This window comes from Pyrgilauda ruficollis, unplaced genomic scaffold (assembly GCF_017590135.1).
Source record: "Pyrgilauda ruficollis isolate IOZ18807 unplaced genomic scaffold, ASM1759013v1 scaffold37, whole genome shotgun sequence".
In the NCBI taxonomy this organism is placed as follows: domain Eukaryota; kingdom Metazoa; phylum Chordata; class Aves; order Passeriformes; family Passeridae; genus Pyrgilauda; species Pyrgilauda ruficollis.
Genome location: NW_024525156.1, coordinates 761484 through 783839, shown reverse-complemented (window position 1 = coordinate 783839; position 22356 = coordinate 761484). Strand labels below are relative to the sequence as shown.

The 22356-nt window shown below is 38.7% G+C and overlaps 1 protein-coding gene across 3 annotated transcripts in view; it reads left to right on the top strand.

Annotated features, from left to right (window-relative positions):
• Positions 1-21086, top strand: part of FHOD3 (formin homology 2 domain containing 3) — a 374811-nt gene extending 353725 nt beyond the window's left edge. For all 3 annotated transcript variants that reach the window (XM_041475887.1, XM_041475885.1, XM_041475888.1), the window contains 2 exons: positions 986-1147; positions 15236-21086. In XM_041475887.1, coding sequence (XP_041331821.1) covers positions 986-1147; positions 15236-15318 — 245 coding nt within the window. In that variant the 3' untranslated portion in view covers positions 15319-21086. The remainder of the gene's footprint in view (positions 1-985; positions 1148-15235) is intronic.
• The last annotated feature ends 1270 nt before the right edge of the window (positions 21087-22356 follow it).

The following is a 22356-nucleotide window of genomic DNA, read 5'->3' as shown; positions in this document are numbered from 1 at the left end:
AAAAAACAAGAAGACAAGGCAGCTGAGTAAAGGCCTAATCAAAGCTGTTTATGGAACTTCAGAGATGTGGTATAAAATGGCCTTGCTGGTGATTTCTTAGCTGCTTGCAATTGTACCACATCCACTCCTGCAAAGCTCACTGTCAGTGTTCACACTGCACACTAACCTTTTAGAAACAAAATGCACACAGAACAGTAGCCAGTAGTGGAGGAACCCAAAGATGTGTTACACAATGCTCTGTGGGGTGAGGAGTGCCAGGACCTTGGATTTGGAAATATGGCTCACTTGTTTGTGTGTGATTTTAACGAAAATTTCTTTCAACTTTTCATCTTGCCAACAACTCTTCCACTCGCAACAGAGCACACACAGTCACGCCAGGACACATACAGCTCTTTGACAGGAAGGTGAATTCTTCATTGTGAAGGGGATGATACATGTCAAACCACACTTTAGGCCCTTTTCTTGTCTCCTTTGCACTAGGTTGTGATGCAGATGCTCAGAAATTGTTGTGTCTTTCTTTCTTTCAGTACAAAAGGACCTGTGTTTCTGATTTGCATCAATCTCTAAGATGCGCCATGTCTTCTAGTGTCTTTGTAATAGGAGCAGAGAGAAACATGGTCACACAATACAATCCATCCTTGGCTTATAGGCAGCCTCTAGCAGGCATTTGCCAGTTGTGTGCTCAAGACCAAGACACCGCAGCTTAAAGGAACAGAAAATGTGTATATAAACATATATATACATATATATATACATATATATATATTATAATTGTGTTTGAGCTCTTGGCTCTCTCCTGGTGCAGCAAAGAGTCCAGGCAATTATTTAGAAATATTCTCCATTAGGCAGCTGCTTCTTTTTTGGTCAAATTGAAGTCAGGATGACTGAGCTGCCTGCTGTAATTTCCCAAAAAACCCAAAAACCAAAGTGATGCAAGAGACTTCCTCGCTTCTTTTCCCTGAATTCATTTGCTGGACTTTTCCAGGCCGTATCGGTTCATGGAATGCTGGCAACGATGATTCACCGAACGCAACAGATGACGCCGCGGATGAGATCATGGATCGCATCGTCAAATCCGCCACCCAAGTGCCAAGCCAGCGAGCGGTGCCTAGAGAGAGGAAGAGGTCGCGAGCAAATAGGAAGTCATGTGAGTATAAGGCTGTTAAATTGCCCAAAGTAAGGGAACATGCAAATATCTATGTATATCGGTGTAGGAACCAGGCCTTTGGTAGGCAGACATGCACTGGGAGTGGTTGAGTGTGTGCTGATGATTGGTTTATGTTCCTCTTACTATAATTTAATCAGTGTTGTATGCAGTGGGTGACTCTGTCTTCTACAGAACTTGAAATGTCCTCATCAGAATAAGAAAAATGGTTTATGGTGATTTATGACAGTGCTTATGCATAACTAGAGAGTTCAGATCAGGACCTCAAATGGAGACTGCTTAAAATGCTGTAACCTACTGTGAACTGGCATAAAGATTAATAGTTATGTCTGTAACTGAACTTATTCATAAAGCAAAAAATAATTTGAGATATTTTGCCTTTTAAAATCTTTCTCTCTCGTGCTGTATGCTATCTTTCCGCAGCCCTGAAAACAAAATGCCTACTGCTGCTTGGCTGCAAAGTGGTTATAGAGGAGTTTAACTTCCACTGGGAAGAAAAGGTAGCACGTTTATAAGGTGGTCTTTCAATGGTGTAGTGTGGCCTTGGGAATGAGCTGCGACACCCAAATTTGAGGAGTTTGGTTTCATGGTTTAGTAAATCCAATATTTAAGAGGTGATGAACTTTCTGGGTTTGTTTTTTTTTTTCCTCTTGTGCAGAAACTAGTGCAAATACTATGAGAAGGATAACTACCCAAAGTGTTTTAGTGTTTAATGTCATTAACCATATGTGGCTTTTTGACTACCTTTCCATCCATTTTTTTAGCATTTCTGGGAAGTTAGGACAAAGAGGAGACAACAACAGTGAGTGAAAAATGACACAGATTTTCTTTCTTGTGGAGTTGTTCTAACATAATGGATGATCAAAAACATTTGGTATTTGCTATAAATTAGCATGTGCTGAAAGCATATTCACTTTCCCCAACATGCTAAAAAAGGAACTCATGCATGTGGCAAGAGCAGAGGCAAAGTGGACACTCTGGTTAGATGAGCCAGTCTCTAAACAAAGAAAATGAGCTGACACTGGATTGTCTGTCTTACTTTCTGTCATACACTGTGCCTTACCTCTTTCAGGCATCACCTGCTGCTACCCACTTCCCCACACAGTTCTGGCATTCTGCACGTGCTGACTGCTGCAGTTGGCTTGTGCAAATCAAATAAATCTCCTGTATGTTTGCCTATTTCCATGCTTTATCCCTATTTCCATGGTTTATCCCATCTTAAAGTATCTCCTCTGTTGGCAACACTGTCTTCATACACACATATACCAAAACCTCTTATTCCTAATTTTTCCCAGATACTTTTTTTCCCTAGGAAGCACTTGCTGCAGAAACAACAAAACAGGATAATGATAATAAAAATACTATATTATTTTTCAATTGAACTGTCTTTTATACTCAGTAAAAGCATTAACAGAGATTAAACATTCAGTTAATGTTTAGGCTGGGACTGATTTCCATTGTAATTAATCATGATAGAATCCAGCTCTTGTGCTTGTTTGTTCTTCAAGATCTGGATGAGACTCTTAAGTGGATTAAAAGACAGTTTCAAAACAAACATAAAGTTCAGTAGTTTAATGTCCCTTTTAGCTGACATGTGCAAAAGCATGGAAGGAGAACATCCTAACTGAACTGTTTCACTCTGATAGATAGTCAATATACTTGGATGATGAATTAATTAAGTAGTTTATCTTTAAAATACACTCAGCTGGACTGATAATATGACATCTCCAGGAAATGAAGAGAGATCAGCCCTTGCTAATGCATGATGTGAGTTAAATGAGCAGAAGATATTCCAGTTAGAAACACATAAACATGTAAGAAAGCAGATTTTTAGGCATATCTCAATGATTTAGATTAGTAGACACTACAATATTTATTACCTGTAGAGCAAAGAGACCCTATTATCTGATAGGTTTGATTCATCACCTTCAGTCTTCAGACTCCCATACACTTTTGGCTTTTGCCATGAGCTTGGTATTCAGTCTTTTCAGGAACATCAAAGAGAAACTCACTTGAAAGGAATTATTTTCCCTGTGCATCATGTTGCATACGTCTCATTGCTTTCAGTGCACAACTGGAAAACTTGTCAGGCTTACTTAGCATTCAGCAAAGATTTTAGTGAGTAGTGAGCATGAACTGAGACACATGGTTTTTAGCAAAATCAGAAACCCAAAATATTTATATGCAGTTGCACTATAAACGTTTGCTGTGGTTCCAGCAGAAGGTTCTCATGGGCAAGGGGTTTTTTCCCATAAAAAAGACAGTGAAATATGAAGCAAAAAAAAAAGAAAAAAAAACCAAACTAATTAATCAAGTTCTTTATAGCTAGGGGAAAGCAAAAATAGGTTTATGGAAAATGTTATGTTAAATTAATGTTAAATTGTTGCAATGGGAAAATGAGACATCTTGATAGCATTTGAAGCATTTTACCTTTTGTGGTTGTTGACCAGTGTGACTGTGTCTGGTATGGAGAGAGCTTAGGGCATAATGATGTAGAAGAGTTTGAAAGCTCAGGGTAATCATCAGAACTATAAAATTGGAGGAGGAATAAGGCAGGGAGTCGTCCAGCAAAAGACAGATGGAAATATCTGTATCTGTTGGTTGAAGATAGAAAGGGTCACTGATAAATCACGATATGACTAGTAGGAAGGAATTTGTTGAGTGGGAGCTGAAGTGAATTACAGAAATCTAAGGTACATGATAAGTGCATGACAACTGAGTTCCTGTAATGATCTGGAGAGATTCTGTGCTAGACCTTTACACAGTGGAAGATTCTCAGGATAAAATTTGTCATTTAGAAGTACAGTAATCAACTGGAAGTCACTGCCTTACAACAGGTGTTCAGTGACCTGCCTACCAGATACTCTAGAGTGGCATTATATCTGAGTAAATAACATTGCAGTTGTATTTGTTCATCAGAAAGCCACAGGATTGAATGAGCCACAGAAGCTGAAATGCTCTGTTACTCCCTCTAGGTAATCACTCAAACACAGCTTCAAAGGAAGTTGCCATGGGAAGCTTCTGCTGTGTTGTTTTTGGGGTTTTTTTCTCTTATATTTATATTCTGTGTGTAAAAAATTAGGCTCCAGCCACCAGAGATGTCAGTTCAGCATGTTTTAAAAGCATAAAAATTAAGATGAAAATATATTGTTTCTGTTCTTGCAGTCTGAGGGCAGCTTTCTGTGAGAAGGATTTCTATAACACTGCAGGGACACATTCAACTTAGCAATAAAATAAAGGTAATATAATTAGGATTGTTTGGTTCTCTGGTAAGTTCAGGAAAACCTTCACAAATGATGCCATAACAAACAATGAGTGCAAGGCAAAGCTGGGATAAGAAAGTTTTAGGAATCAGTCTACTTGATATTCCAAAGTTCATAAAGACTAGCAGTATCATCCATAAGATACAATGTTTTACTTATATATATTTAAGTAAAAAGCCTCCCCAAAACTCCATAATAGCAAGTAGGAAGATACTACTGTTTTCTTTTCTGTCCACACTGTCTATTTAAATATAGACCCCTTAAGGGAAAATCAGTCTTCTCAGGATTAGGCTCTTGCTGTGGTGCCATCTCTGTGTTGGTCTTATTGAACTGGATGGATCTGTCTCAGGAGAATGATACAATTCCTACGAGTCAGCATCAGGAAAAATCACTCCAGTTTATTAAACATGAATAAGCATATGGAAGATATTTGCACTAATTCTAGCATATGCTGGGCAACACTTGTCCATGCTTAGAAATTGTGAGCAACACTTGTGAATTCCTTAGAAAAAAGTAGCCAAACAGGGCTATTTATTTATAGGAAAATAGCCCTTTAAAGATGGCTTTAGTGTGCAGCACTGTTTGGATCTAGATCTTCATCTGATCCTGGATGCTGAACTATAATGTAGGGTTGGGTGTGATTGGTATTTGATGATGAGTAGCACAGTGATGGTTTTATCAGATGCTGCTGGAGACACTGTGTGGGGACGGGGCAGAGTGAGAGCTTCTTTCCCCACACACTGTTTTATCTCAGAGTGTCTCTGTGTGTGTGCACACACTCCTATTACTCTTAGATTTTATTAAAATTTAAAATCTGCTTTAGATATGTGTTAGAAAATAGACTCTGGAACACATAATAATTGAATCACAATTTAATGTAATATTTGAGTGAGGTAACTCGATCAAACTGATTTGTAATGTTTAAAAAAGAGAGACATGATAATGCCTTATTCTTTTATCAGGCTTTGAAATCATGTGCTAGCCTAATAATGACAGCCCCTTGAGGTATGGAAACATCTCATAAGGATTTATGATTTATTTGTGTAATGGCATGCAGGGAGTAACAAATACTTACAAATCATTATGCAGAAATGGGTCTGAGGCACCACTCGAGTAGGTGGAGATAGGAATTGAGTCAAATTTACTTGAATCCTAGACAAGTAAACTCAGGGCTGGTGGATTAAATTTAAACTACAGAACATCCTAGGTCAGGTGTTTCATATTTCATACTGTAAAAGTGAAATAGGAATCAGCCTGGTGTCATAAGGTGCTAAAATGTGGGAAAGAGCTGTGCCAAAGGACCAGGCATGGATACCAGCTTTAGACAAGTTTTAGCGGTGCTTTGGAATAAACATGTTGTAGCAAACAAAGTACTACATGGGACACTATTTGAATCCAAAGGTGCATATATTTTTGTTGAGCATTCGTAGGGTGCATTATTTAACTTTTTTCGTCATATTTTCTTTATGATATTCATTATTTTTCAGTTTCATGTCTCTTCACTTACTTTTTCTGGCTTTGAAAATGTACAGAAGTGCCAAAATACCAGGAGGGAGACTGTTCTTCTGGTATTTATAGCCTGACTAAAAGCGGGAGTTAATGGAAATTATACTTTAAAAAAAATGAAAACCTTGCAAGAAGAAGAACTATATAAAATGCTTTAAAGGCAAACAACATCACTTTGAATTTGCAATTAATTATTTAGGATTTGAGTAGCTGGATCCTATCAGGAGTTAGAGTATGGGGCAGAGTAATCTAGTTAGTGATGAATATTTATGAGCCATTCTTTGCATTTAGAAAAAGTAAATGTATGACTGATGGCATTCAGTATCAAAGTCTGTTTGTCCCTGCACAAAGTACTGAGCCTTCAAAATGCCAGTACATGGTTTAAAAAAAGTAATTATTGAATAAAAATAGAATGTGAGATAAAGCACTTTGAGCTCTGGCAGCTGGAAGGTTATCTCCATTAGATGCCAAGACAGCTTGACTCTTGGATGCCTTTTACGTAATACATTCTTCCATCCTTAAGATGGCAAGATCTTTGCAAAAGTAGGAGAATAAAACTCCACGATCTACAATAAATAAAAACAAAACCAATGAATTTAAATTATTAATAGCACCTCATGGATTAATAATAAATGCAGTTGAGTGCAGTAAGCTCTAGAAATTGATGTGTCTGATTAGGGTGAGGTCTCTGTAGTCCCCTATCTCATCTATGCCAGAGGCCAACATCAACAGCTGTAGAACAAACAGGAGAGGTAGAATCATAGAAGCACAGAATCATTCAGGTCGGAAGAGACCTCCAAGTTCATCAAGTCCAGCCTTTGCCTAAGTACCACCATATCTGCCGTTCTGTTGCACAACCATTAGCCATTAGTTCCATAGCCCATAGGACTTGCCATGGGTTTTGATAGTTATAAATTTATTTAACTCTTGAGGCTGAATAGCTGGTTCCATGTTTTCAGTTTTGTCCCTTGTAATTGATGGTATACATATTGTGATTGTTGATGTCAATACCATTTCTAAGTTGGCACACATTTATTTATAAGCGTTCAGCTTCTGCATTACAGTGTGTGTTACGGGGTTTTTCAATAGCTTTCTTTTAAGATATCTGATTTTGACAGATAGGGGTAGACATTCTACTTTTTGCATGTTCAAATGTATAGTACCTATATATTTTGTTGGCAGTCTCCATGAGTTTCAGACCATATCTCTCATATCTCTTGAACATACCTCAGGGTTTGTTCAAGAATGTTTGCCTGATCCTAGCACTGTAGAGGGAGTCTGCAATCATCCTGTACAGTTCTGCATCATGTAGCCTTCAAAACAAAAGGGTTTTTGAAAGGCTGGTTTAAATATCTATTTAAAAAATGGCTTGTAAAGGGGCTTAAATTCATTTTCCAATCACTATTTTAGGGGAATCTGTGAGTCATTTCTAAAATGAGTATTATTCCGATAGAAATTATTTATTTTGGAGCTCCTAGCCTCAAACTTTCTGATTGAAACAGCTTTTTTTTTTTTTTTTGCTTTTTTTTTTTTTTTTTAATAGAGGTTACATAACAAATTATCCTAATATTTACATTCCTTAACTTTGTGTTGGATTCCTGTATCACTATTAGAGATTTTGTGGATTGTAGTATTTGCTTAAAACGGGGCAGCATTGTTGTAATACCTCACCTGAAAAAGGGGCGAGAAGTCATTGCATTGATGTGGGAAGCCAGAATTCAATATGCAATGCTTACAAAAACCACATATCTTTTCTCCCTGTTTATTTCACTTCACAGGGAGAAGAGAGATACAAACACTACACAGACATTCACGTGCACATGTACATTACAACCCAAGCACAGAGGGTGTGATGTAGGAACAAGGAGAAAACTGCTGCTATGATGAGTGGTCCCAGGTGATTTTAGAGTAGCTGTCACCTCATGGGTCTAAGTGTCTGTCCAGGTGAAGCCAGTGTCCCCCCAGGATCTGACAGCATAGGCAGACCATCCTTGTGCTGTGTCTCCAGCATTGGGAGAACCAAATGCAACTTCCCATGGGCTTCCAGACAAGGACTTACAAGTGCTGGAATCTCTCTTCTTAGCCAAGTGGCACTTCTTTAATTTCAGGAGAGAGCAAGCTGAAGGTAATGCAGGGAAAACTGGCAGGAGATGAGCAGCTGATAAAGAGCAAGTGCTATCAGTATTATATCTAGGAAAAAAAAGCTATTCCTGTTCGCTGATCACAGCATATTGGCAATGACATTTTCTATATAAATACCATTATGCTACACAGTTTTGCTACTTTTTCTACTGTAGTTCTGTAGGAAGAAGAAATAACTTTACTCCATTTGTTTGCATCTTACAGGACATACAAATTGTTTTCACTTTTGCCAGTTTGCCATTCATTGCATCAGTGAATTTGTCTATATTGTCCTCTGATTTCATTTTAATTGATGTCTTTTACAGGTAAAGGGTTTTGAATTCTTGTCACAGGATTCATTTCCAAAAGTAGGATACCTAAGTTTTAAGTATCTAAAAAAAAAATGGGGATAGTTGATTTGCACACCATTAATCCAAAGTCTATAGGACATGTATTTTGTTTTTTTTCTCTCGGTATTAAAGTAAGCTGCAAATCTTTCTCCAGTCAGTAATTTATTCCTTATTTTCATCATCCTTCCTTCCTGAAAGATTGTGTCTATCAGCATTCTAGTAAGAATTCGGCAGCAGTGAGTTGCTGGCTGACAAAATCACTGAGTTCTTCTGGAAAGCACCTTATCTGAGAACGAGAGAAGGCAAAGAGGTGCAAGGCAGCTTTCATGCTGCCTTTCTAAAGAGGTGCAGCAAACAAACACCATCTCCTGCGTGGCTTTCCCGAGCAGGCGCTGCCGCAGCTGCCAAAGGGAGCCCTCTACTGCCACCAAGGAGATTAGCAGGAGGAGCTGGGAAGGCAGGGATTTGCTTGGACACGAGCGTCAGAAGAGTTTGGAGGGAAGTCTTCTTTAGAAGATGAAAAAAAAAAATGTTTCACAAACAGCTATTTTGCACTTATCTTGCCCTAGCACTGTGGTCAAGAAATATATATGGCTTTCTCTAGGCAGAATAACACCATCTGATTAGTGAATTTAATTTACAAGATTGTTTTGATCACAGTTATTTTTCATCTGATGGGCTTATAGAGAGGATTTTACAGCCTTTTACTATTTTATTCCCCAGCGTGGATTCCTAATGGGAATAATTAATTTGCATTCTGCACAGTCCAGGTGCTCAAGCTTGGTCACACTCCTCTGCTAAGTCACTCTCCAAGAGACATCTCTGTGTTCAGAGGTGATAAATACCCTTAGTGGGTCATCTTAAAATTCCAAATGAAAGGTAAAGGCTGCCGGCCTTAAACACTTACAGTAGATTACTTACTTTCTGTATCCCATCTCGTGTCTTTTTCCAAGCTGTGCATTTTTAATGCATAATCTGGTCTTGAAAATAGTGTATGGTGACTCAGTCATGCCTCAATATATACTCAGTCATGCAGCCTTGGTTGCTGGTGAGCTTTATACTCTTGATGCTTTACCTATTATTAGTGGAATCACTTCTGACTGGTGAAGTTAAGTGGGAGAAATTATGAAAGAGGTGGCAGCAGGATTGCTTTTAGTAGTAACTCTTCAAAGTGAAATTCATGTAAATTAAGGGGATTTTGTCACAGAAGGCTTTCAAGGAAGGAGTTAAATCTTCTTTTCTGCCCTACTGTTGGGACTGTGTAAATGATGATCTGTGAAATACATAAAGTTGGAAACTTTAATAGTTTCAACTACATGTTAAATGTTACTTTGAAAACACATATGCTCTTCATATGCAGCCCAGGTTCTCTAAAGCAATGCTACTTTTTGTTCCCTATAATATAAGCCACCTGGAGATGAAAAAAGCAAATTGAGCTTTCCTTATAAAGTGCCAGTTTCTCCTTTCCCACTGCTAGACTCCTCTTTATGTCACAGCCACCGTAAGTAACACCCAAAGGTGGTTGTGACCTACTAGATTTCTTGTTAGGAGAGAGTTGTGCCATCTATGAAGTGTTGACAGGACTCAAAGCAAAGCTTCAGAATAATAATGCATAATAATGTGTTGGTTCTGAGAGCTTTCTATGTGTCTGACCCAGACAAAGAACACATTCCATTTGTCTGTACTTCTTCAGAGAAGGGTGTGAAATACTCCAAAAATTCACGTACAAATCTCTGTAAGAAAATCGCTGCACGTAATGTTACACATTTCTATTAAGCATTTAGGCATACTCGTATTAAGCAATGATATATTCATAATTAAACATAAGTTATATAGACAGTGGCATAAAAATATGATAAGGATTAAAATAAGAAAATATGAGCAAGGCTGTATGAATTGAACTTTTGAGTTGCAAATTGCCATTGCTGGACTCACTGTAATAAAGTCCAAGACAATATGTTAAATGTAAATATATGAAAACATAGACTTACGTGTGCAAGCTGGATGTGGATAGGTAGCAGAAAAGAAACCCTAAGATACATTAAATTAAATGAGATGATGGAGCTGGCCTGTATTGTCTCTTATAATCTGCCCTTTTTGCTGTCCTCGCTGTGTAATTTACACCACGTGGAATTTTCTTCATTCCAAATCAGCAACTTGCTGCTTTACCTTTGTAGCTGGGACCGAAGGAAAGTTCTGTGGCTGCCACATCTTTGTAGCAGGAATGGCACTCATTCTGTGACTGCCTGAGCAGGAGAATTGTGACAGATATTCTGCCTTACAAGTGACTCACACAAATGTAGACACACATGCCATTGCAAATGCAAGAATATATGGTGCCAGCCAGACTGATTTTTACTCTTTGTCAAATCTTAAAAAAAAAAAAAAAAAGTGTGGAGAGAGGAAATTAGAAGTGCTATGTGCTCTTTAAAGAAAAAACCAAACCCTAGATAATTATGATCTCTAACTAAGAGAGAAGCTATGCTTCAGGTATTACTCTTTTTAAAAACTTTTCCAGCATAATGTGAAGGCTGTGTATCTCTGTAGATTTTGACCCAACAGGCAGAGTCAAATTCATTGAATTCATCCTAAGCACTCTGCATTCTGCCAGAATATCAAATAGAATTCTAGATTTCATGATTAATAAAGAATATCATACCCTCTAACCCCAGAAAAACAACATTTAGTTTCTTGTTTATGGGATCTCAGCAGGCTTTACTTGTGACAAGGGTAAAAGTTATTTTCTCTCTATGTTACGTTTCTTTAGCAAATGTTTTAAAAATTGCTCAGAGAACCTAAAAGGTCATTTGAAAGTCTTATTTTTATTGTCACTGCCTCCAAAATGCATTCCATAACTCAGTTTAATGTGATCTGCAGAAGGCCAAGAGTTTTACAAGCCAAAATATTATGTCTAGTCCAGTTAGAAATATGACAAGGTTCAGTGAAGCAGGGAGAGTGAAGACTTAGGTTGAGAAATATAATTTTGCATTGTCTATAAAACATGGAAGGAAAATATCTCCCTGCATTCAGTTTTGATGACAGAACATGTTCATGACCTAAGGTAGAGGAATCCTACCAAGCTTTATGAGGAAATAGACAAATGACTGAGGACATCTGTGTAACAGAATGACAAGACAAGGTTCACCCACCTCCCACAGCAGGTTTTGCTCTTGTAGATAACTCAGCCTTCTCCTGGTTTCATCACACACAAGCCTTTATATTCAACAAATCAGTGCAGAAAATAGTGGGGCTGGAAATTGTGTTACTATGTATGTTGCACCCATCCACTGTATCTTCGCATGGGGAAATGTACTGTAATTTCTGCATAGTAGATACAATTTTTATACAAAGAGACCCTTTATTAAACTACTTTCATCTCCCTAAGTACATAATACTTCAAACACAAAGTGGCTTCGTTTGTGTCATACTGGCCTGTTACATTATAGGGTTAAGAATTCCCTCATTTGAGTCTGGACTATGGTTCTGTCAGCTGTTATCCTTCCAGTTGCCTGTTGATGGTGGATAGCTTTAATCTTGCCAGTAGCCACAGTATATTGCAGTATTTGGCCCCACATCCTTAGTTTATACAAGTCAGCTGCCATAAGTTTTTATGGGAATCATTCTGTCACTGAAAATATTCTTCACATCTTGCTTTTTATTATTTTCTTGACAATCTCGTTATGACCCCCAAAATTCTGCATTGTTTGGAGCTCTTTTTTTTTTTCCTCTTTTTTTTTTCTTTTTTCCTGCTGGAAATTTCCTGCTTAATACCTTAAGTCGTTGTAATATTTTAAACCCAAGTTATCATTCTCTGTATTAAAGGAGAGCTAAGTTAGAAGCTGGGGTTGTTTTGTTTAATTACAGCTGCGTATGTCCCAGCAATTCATTGAATATTGCCATTCCTAGTTGTTTTGCAGTGGCACCAAAAATACAAGTGTGGGGTTGGCCTTCAGACTCTTGTGTGAATCAGACAGCAAACCCAGAACATGGCACTCGCCTTTACCAACTGCTGCATACAGGATTTCTTTCCTTCAGTCATAAAAGGGTTAAAACAAAAGCATGTCAGTCTAATACTTTAGTATGTTTGATAGGTAGGCATCTGGAGATTCAGAGACTTATATTGTTTAACATAAAGAAGACTACTTGCTTTTCCATGAAGATGATTTTTACCATGGTATTTTAACTCCTAATTATGGTTTCTGAATATAAACTCCTGTAGTTTACTTCAAAGAAACCTATATATTATTGTAGATCCATTTGGCTTTTCCTAGTAAACTAGTAATTCTCTTACTCATGCTGATGGAGGAATTTAGCAATTGTGTTCTGCTTGGTAGAATTTACAGAGGCCCTCATTCTCCTTTAGATAGAGTCTCAGCTCAATTATTCATGCAGTAGCAATTGTACTGACCTAAAGAAGCTTGCTCCAGATTTATCTTATCATAAATAAAAGAAGAATTTAGCTTAGTCCAATACCTAACCAGTGTTAGCAGAGTACATCAGTTCCTGTGAAATGTTTACAAACAGGAATAACAATTTGTTCTCTTCCAGTCTGACAAGAAAAAAATAGCTTTGTTTTACAGTAGTTACTGTGCTCAGTTTGAAAATGTGAGTGAGTGAGTGAGTGAGTGAGTGAGTGAGTGAGTTAGTGACTGTGGTCTGAGAGAGCTGGAGATATGTGTGAGAGCAGTCCTGAATACATTTGGTTTGACACTTCCACAGAAGTGTCTAAAACATGGAAATTCGTTCCACATTTGGTTTTCCGGTTCACTTTTACATCAGCAGGAAGTAGAAATGTCATCTAGCCTGCCACCCTGGGCAAGCTGGGTCCCCTGTATTTTTTAGCATGACACTATTGTCTGGTGGCCAAACAAGCTATGGTCCATGTTTGGCTTCTGATGTTACAGAGGGTAAAGAAAAAAAGCATTCAGGGGAGAGGCAGTGTAGACAGCTAAGCAAGTGAAATACACAGGGAAATCTTTAGGTTTAATATGACAGAAATGTTTCTACTGCAGCTTTCTTGGATTTTTTTTCTTCCATTCCACTCCTCATACAGTTCATTTTGATATAGAAATAAGCATTGGGTGATTCACTGAGACCTTAAGATCCTAAGGTATTCCACAGCATATGTCAAGAAATTACACTTGTCACCATGGACACTATGGATATCAAATCTGAGAAGCCAGAAAGAGTGCCAGTGATAAAAACTGAATCAAAAGTCCTGTTGGCTATTCTTTACCAAGGAGACCAGAGCATTTTCTGATGTTTACTTCTTTCCTGGTAGTATTTTTTTTGGTCTTTCTTAAACTTAGCTTTGTCAGTTTCATTTAACCTTGTAGTGCTTAAAGCTAAGTACTGGTAAACTTGGGAGATGTTGCTGATCAGTACTGTAAGAAAAGCTGGGTATCCTAAAAGGCTGTCATGCAGACCCTGGTGGTGTTTAATAATAGAAATAAACTAGGAGAAAGGAGTGAGTTTTGGAAAAAAGTTTTCAAGTAAGGGTTTGATAATGGAGGAACTAGAAATGTGGCATTCCCAGCTCATTTGATTAACGTCAGTATCTGATGAAAGTGGTTTGACAATAAAAAATAGATTGCATTCATTCAACCTGCATGTTATCAAATGTTCAGATATGCCATATTCTTCCTTTATCTTATCCCCTTGTTTTCTATGCCAATCCATTCCCTTCTCTTACTCCTGCTCAACCCTTGAGTGTGACCACCCAGTTTCAGTTACATGGACTGAATATCTCACTAAATGAGATACCTTAATTGTGCTAAATGATGCAAGAACTCCTTGACCACTCTTTGCAATTGGTTTCTCTAAGATTAGTTTCCTCTAGAGTTCATTGTTTTTAGGCTCCAAATATATTCTGTTCAATATTAAGTCACTGTGTATGCTTTGCATGAAGCTTGGACTTCTCAATGTGCATTTTGTACTTGAGGAACATTAAAGAGTGAACACCCCACTTTTGTCTTGAATTAAAGTCCATCCACCTGGAAATCAAAGCACCAGTAAAATTAGGAGGACACTGATGCTCAATTTGTGCAGTCACACAGTCACTTGTTTCTGAATAAAAAAGGCAAGCACAAATTTTAAAACTCTTGTCGGGGCTAGTGTTCAGAACGCTCTATGGAAAATTAAGAAACAAGATTTTGGCTTACATTGATCATTTAAATTCAGCTAAAATGCTGCAGAGTATCAAAGCAAAGATGACACAAATGGCACTAGGATGGGGGAACATTACAAAAGAAAGGGAAGCATGTATGAAAACAGTCATTTTAATGATTTTAATCAACTACAGTTATTTTTATAGTCTTTTAACTCTGTGGGGAGAGAGTTTTACAAATTAAAAGATTCTCAAATGATTTAATAGTGATAAATTCAATAGATCCCTATAAAGATCCCAAAGCTCTTTTAAAAAATTCTTATGAAATTATAAAATAATGGGGCAGATGATACTTGCTATGGACTGAAAATCAACTGACACGATTTCAGAGAAAAAAAAATCTTAAAAAGCTGGGGTATTTTTTCTTAAAACTTTTTGCTGACTAAATGTCAAATGACAAATGTATTTTTGCCTGTTTGGAGTTGCTGTTGATGCTCCCATGAGTTTGGCATAGGGCATTACTCAGTGTTTCTGAACTTGAGGCCCTAAATAGATAGCAACTATTGATTTGATTGAGCTTGCATGTTAACAGGGGATTTGCAGCTGAAAGCCTTGTGTAATTACTGATTCTAATTGTTTGCATTTTCTTTGTTGTTTTTTGCTTTGTTTTGTTTTGTTTGGGTTTTTTTGGTTTTGTCTGCTTTTGGAATTCACGACTGTGCAGTGAGAAGGACACTAAAGAGTGGGCTAACACCAGAAGAAGCCAAAGCACTGGGCCTCATCAGCACTTCTGAGATGCAGGTTTGACATCCCAGAGGTGGCCACAAGAAGAGCCGTTCATCTGAAGCACACAGGCTGGCAGCCTTCAGCGTGGCATTGAACTGCCAGCCTCCTCTGCTGCTCCCAACATCCCATCCTCTGTTAGTTCAATTTTAACAAGCAACAAAAAGCAAAACCCCACATCCAGGGCAGAAGAAGGGTGTGCCACAGCTCAGCATGGTGTCCAGATGGTAACTGAGGAAGCATTTGTGTTCCTAAGTGAAAGCACATGGCTTCTTCTTCTCATGGTGTGTTGATGTGGGTAGGAGGGGGCTCTCTAAGTTATCTGTCATTATATGAGCTGTGTTTACGTTGGCTTTCCTTGTGCCCTGTTTTAGTCATTGTAAATGTATGGCGTTTTGTCAATGCAAGGAACAGTCCTTAAAGAGGCAAAATAACTCCTGTTACAGCAACCCAAATTTTCCTCAAGTAGATTCATTAAGCAAAGATGCACGGTCTGTGCAACCCTGTGGTTTGTTGGGTATTTTATTATTTTGCCTCCAAAGAATGTAAAAATGTGTGTGTACCTTTGTATATGTACAGAATGAATGTGTGGACATGTGTGCATGTATCTGTACATATGCAGTCATGGTGCGAAATCATGCTTTTGCTGAAGCCAGCTGGACCATGATTTTCACTGTGGAGCCTTACTGTTCCACCTGGACAGGAGGAAAAGAATGTCTTGTTTGCAGGAACTCAGTGTTGTTCAGTGTGATTCACCCTGTGGGGCAGGCCATGGCCTGCAGTACAAGTGGAGAGTTTGGTATCCTGATTTCATGTGCGTTAATGCACACCCATACTGTACATAGCAGCATGCACATAGAGGAGAGAACACAATTCCCCCCTCTTGTTGAGCTGTGGTTGTACTCTGCATTTGTACAGTTTCAGAGAGATCTACGTCAACAATTTTACATACTCTATAAATGCATTTGGATGCTAAGATCAAGAAGTTTTGTTCACTTGCCTGTGCCCTTCATGCTGCTTTTCTCTGCTGCAAGATAATGTGGTGGTGATTTTATTTCAATTTAATGAATCTGAATATGAAATAGCCCTGCTAAAAAGCCTGCTGTGTTTTTGCTGTTCTTTACTGGTTTTTTGTGATTATCCTTGATACCATTGGAGTGGGTACCACAGTAAACAACTCCAATATATTTGCCCTTATCTCACAGTTTTATAACTGACTTTTATAACTGCCCTCAGCATGTTTGAAGAACCTTTAGTCAACTCATCTGCCTTTAAGTGGAGGACATTTACAGCAGTGAAGATGAATTGAACAGTCACCCCAGCCAGTGCTGAAGTATTTTAAAGAGAACTGCAAACAACAATAACATAAAGGGAACTTTTTAAGCCAAAGTCTGTATATGTCCAATAGATCCTCAATGATGCACACGATTGTGTCTTTCCATTGCCTTAGCCTCTAAGATTAAGGGTATGTTTGCGCAGCAGTAGCAACTGAGACTTTCTTCAAGCTGGTTAACTGAGGAACTGCAGCAGTTTAGTCGTGGTAACATGGTAACATTTTGGCTGCAAAACACACTTGGAAAATAGAGTTAAATAATAGTCTATGCTGGGGTCCTAATGCCATAGCGATGTTGCTTCTGGCACCCAGGCTTGGTCAGGTACTTCAAGTTATTCTACTCTGCTCTCTTTAAGGACAGGATAATCACTGGAGATTGTTCAAGAGAGCTGAACCAAACACAATGAACCTCTGAAACCATGGTCATTCATCACATTTCATTGAGCACAGCATCCAAGTGATGACAGAGCCAGGTAGCTGGCAACACTGCAGGGAGACCTGTGGCTGAACATCCTACCTATGCTGCCCACCCTCTTGATTGTAACATTTCATTTTTTATCTGCCCATGACTTGAATCTCCCATGGAATCAAAAGTCACTAATGAGAAATGGTTCTTAAGAACAGCATTGAGTTTGATGTGGTTTTCCCCTCAATTTGTTAAAAAGCAAATTTTACAAGTAGACAGAAGGCAGTAGTTGGGTAACCAATACAATATGTTGTGTATTTGAAGGCTGTGGAAAGGAAGAAGCTGGTTAGGAAACAGAAGTGGCATATAATTAATTTCACTGTAAAATAGGCAAGACCTATAAGCATCTGGATTTTAAAGTGGATCTTTATGTGCTGCTCACTGCCATGTAGTTTTAAAATCTTGCTTAAGGATGCTTAGAACAAAGAACTGAAGGTAATGGGGGTTCGTGGAGGTGTTTGAAGTCTGAAACAAGAGGAAGACACCCTGAATGTAAATGGTCATGTTGAACTGTGCTACTTGCTAAGTGATAAAAAAAGCAAAACACAACAAAGTACATTTATGCTGTCAGAGATCCTATATTTGATTGGAGGGAGAAAATCAAACAAGTCTTTGAAAATTAATATTTTAATTAAAATATGCTGAATGTGCAAAATTGGTGACCACTTGGCTGTTGGTGGCCACTTTCTAACAGGGAACAAATTTGTGTTTCATTTAAGCATAGTACAGTGTCTGTCTCTGAAACACACCATAGCTGGTGAATTACTAATAGTTGGGCAGATGTATTTTCCAAATTGTGCAAAAATTGTGCAAAACTTTATATGCTCTGTATCAAGGAGAACATTAAATATGGGGAATAGTATAGGTTGGGATAGGTTCAGGAGGAAAAAAGAAAGGTGGTTTCTTTGAGATTCTCTGGATGTATCTTATATGTGAGGCAGATTCTTTCGTTTCTGTTCTTCCATGGCATTTGTTTTTCTGTTTGTGCTCTCTATCTGTAAAACTGATAGCAACTTTTCTGAGGAATAACTTGGTCTTGTTTATGCACCAGTATACAGTCAGATAAATTCCACTGTCCTCACCATTTATTGCAACAAGATCATCAGACACAGTGTAGCACAGTAACTACAGGTGAGATTTCCATTTTGGTTCCTGATAAAAAAAGACCGACTAATCTGTAAGGGGGCAGTATTTCCTCCAGAGTGCCCTAACTGTGGGAATAACATTTGTTCCGCTTCATCTAGCTACTGGATTCCAGATGAAGTGGAGGAATTCATTATATCTGTATGCCTCTCTCTGTCTAGTGAGATTATAACCTTCAGGTTTTGAGCTGCTGCCTGCCCTTCCATCACTGGAAGAGCCCACCATAAGGATGTAATACTTGTTTTAAGACAAGTTTTGTGTGAGATATGGATTGGTTCCTGACAAATATAAAAATCTTGAATACACAATGTAATAACACGTTCCCATTTCTCACTCAGAGATCCATGAAGGCTGTTTTTAAACACTTCCAGCCATAATAACTACCTCTCTTCCCTTTCCGATAGATACAGTCAGCTGCAGATGCAGTGCCCAGAGCACTGTGTCTGCTTGACTGCCACCATAATGCCTTCCTGATCTGGATGCTGAGATAAGCTTTAGCACATGAAATAACCTCCAAAGGGAAGCTATCCTAATTTTCTTTCATCTCACTTGATGTTTAAAAGCAGACTGCATGCAAATACTTTCTATAATCTCACTCCCAAGTGGAGATAATGCTCAGTAGCAGTTGCGGTGAAGAAACCCCCAGGGAATGCTTGTGTGCCACGCTCGAGAGTAAAAGATCCCTCGCAAAAGTTAAATTCATCACTCTTCACTTTTCAGTCAGGCCAGGCACCAGGCTCATGGATTCCAGATGTTTTATAGCCCCTTGGCTGCTATGTATGACCTTTCTGTTTGATAGCTCCTTGTCCATAATCCAAAATCAACAAAAAAAAAAAAGGTGGTTTAATGAGGGTCTTTCTTTCTCCTTTCAATACTGGAAGCAGCTTCAAACATGGTTTCAAAAATACATGTCTTTTTCTCTTTTTTCTTTCTCACCCCTTTTTAGTGAATCCTTGCTGTGGTTGATTCTGTCAGCAAAATAACACATCAGTTTTGTAGACAGACAAGACTTTAGCTTTAGCATAATAGATACTTACATGTGAATATCAAGGTATGAGTTATTATCCCAATTTAACAGAAATTTTGAGCCAGTCATGATGTGAGTGAACAGCAAGGGCCTCCTGTAAAGTTCTGCAGGACAGCACCTTAAATCCCTGGAGTTCTGTGTTCTAAATGTATCCTGGCCAACACTAAAAGCTATTAAGAAATTACATTTGAGGACTTCAAAAACCACCACAACCCCCAGGGGCACAATGCCATTGTAGTTGCAGCAAATGGTTCCTTTTGTCAGGCATCTGCCCTGCAGCAGTCTCCCGGGGATGTAACCACAGCAAGTGGCTGTCCAAAATGTGTGGCTGATGGCAGTAGTCTGTGTTCACATTCTCTGTGCAGCTGTGGCTATTGCAATGCTTTGATTTCACAGAGATGAAATGGGAACAAGGTACCAGCCCACCAGTTTCACATCCTTCATCCTTCATCCTTCCACTGCAGCTCATGGACAGGCACATGCACTGCCTGCCTCTATCCGAAGGATGCATGGGGGCAGGGTGTTAGGCAGAAGCAGGAGCATATTCCTCTCTCCTTTTCACTCCTGTAGCTCACTGCACATGGTCCAATCCTCCCGTTACCTTCAAGGCAGGCTCAGTGTGCACTGTGGGCAGCCTGACCCTGGGACACAGTTGGATGGTGGCTCTGTGCTTGCAGCACCAGGATGCAAGAAATACTTGTTTAAGCTGGAAGGGATACAAATGTTGATGTTCCTCTGGAGGAAAAATTGCCGGGTACTTACAGGCTCTGAAAGAAAATAAACTGAAGTGGTTTTGAATCAGAAAATGTTTGGTTGTAGGCAACCTGTTGAAAACCATTCACAAAACCATTCACATTTGAACAGCATTTAAGGCCCACCTTCCTTTGCTTCAACTGGGGCAGCAACTGGCTCAATTGGCATTTCAGATGTGACCCCAAGAAGTTTTTGGCAAGCAGTTCAATAGTAACATAGCAAGGAGTTTCAGAGATGTATAGTTTGATCTTTATGCCAAAAAAAAAAAAAAATTCTAATTAGCCCCATTCACATTGAGTGGCAGATAGAGATATATTTTGTTTAATCACTATCTAATACAGAGGCTTCTGTGAAAGAAGAGGTTTATTTGTAGCATTGGATACATTTCTCCTTTTTAAAGACTGTCTTTGCGCATATAGTGTCCTTTTTTGTGAGCTGGGAATTGTAAAAAAAATGTAAAGTAGAAGAGGACGTGTTTCTTAGACGAAGGAGAAATACTGTAAAATTGTGTAAATGTCACTACTCATGTTTTTCCATGTTCTGTGTAGCATAGTGTAAAATAGGCTCTCCAGCAGTGTTATTCTGTGAATTGTAATTTAAAAAACAAGCCATGCATGGTCAGAGATATTATCTACAGGTCCTTTAGGTTGAGTTTTTGGTTTTGTTTGTTATTTTCTCATTTTAGGTGAATTCATTCTATGTTAAATTCAATTGTCCATGAAAATGCATTTTTGTTTCTGTTCTATTTTATAAAGAACTTGAATTACTCTTTTAAGATTTTATTACACACCAAGCTCACCTACCATTTGTGTTGATCCTTCAGAAGCTGTGTCACATTTAGTGTAAACTACGGGGGATTTTATTTTTATCTCCTCTTCTCCCCCCACTCTTCCCACTTTACTGTCTGGAAAGATCCAATCACACCCTATTTTTTTTTTTTCTGTGCCATGCAGGGTCAATATGGAAAACTGACCGCAGACCAGTGTCCAAAAGTTCTTGATATAAGTAGTTAAAAAGCTCACCTCTACAGCGTTATGTAAACACATCTTGCAATAAAGCTTTATAAAGCAGTGACTGGGCTGGTTCTGGTTTTGTTGATGAAGCCAATCATGGGAGCTTGGGTGGAAAATGGATGGGAAAGGGCATAATGAATTATTTTTCCTCATATCCTCCATGTACCTGCAATGCCATCATGTGGGCATCAAAACCGCTGCCAATAAGCCATCTGAGTGGCCTGATCATAAAAAGCTGATCTTTCACACCTAGTTCCACAGTTTGAGCCTAATTCCTAATCTTGAGTGAGGAAAGTGAAAATGTGTCTCTGGTTCTCCAGGCTTTCAGTACTCCAGCCCTACAAATCCTCGCTTAAACATACATGGGACTGCCATCAGCTTGGAGTTGGTTCCTGCCTAAAAAATACTCTGTGCAGAGTGCACAGCATAGAGGTATGGGATTTACAGAAGCAAACATCAATAAGATGAAAGACAACCTCTGTGTGGGGAAGCTTTTCACATTGCCTCTGCATCAAGATCTGAAACACTGACCCTGGCAGAGCTTCAGAGCTGTAAAGGTGGTCTGTAAACAAGACTTGCCTTCAGCTTGGCTGAAATACTTTTCATGTATCATTGTGGAATGTATTTTTCTGGTGGCTGCCTATGAGCATGCCTGGAGAGGCAGTAGTCTTGCAGTTTTCTCTCTTTGCTGGTCTCTGAGGCTTTCTTTTACTGCTATTTCCCAGCACTGGAGAGAGGCTGAGTTGACAAAAGTGGCATCCCTGCCCCTACAGAAGTTGAGCTGAGCTCTGCCTGAGGGTTCAATGATTATGGTGACAAGGGGGTCAAAGTGACTTGTAGGAACTGAAAATGCTCAGACTTCCACTGCTAGTCCTGGGAAAAAGCAGCTCACAATTGCTCTTTTGAGTTGCACATGTAATGAGGTCAAAACATATTATTCAAAGACAGCTGCACAGGTTCATAGCAGCACACTGGAAAGTAAAGTAGGTTGACAGAGAGTCTGAGAGAGAATTCTCACCTGTGGTTTCTGAGATTGTAGGAGCTGATATACAAGGCTAGGTATGTAAGCCTTCCTCCTTTTTAATTAGTTTTTAAAGTTATTTCAAATTAAAAGGTGCTTTTTGGGATGTGGCTGCATCCCTGAAAGAACTGCTTAGCATTCCAGATGCACTGGTGTAAAGTCTAGAGGATGAAAGGCTACTAGCCAGAAATGTGGTAATGCTTTTTAAAATAAATATATAAACCAAGTTTATTGGCCAGACACTTTTCTTTTCTATCACAGCATATCCATTAGCAGTTCTAAATTCCAGATGTGCAGTGACAATGC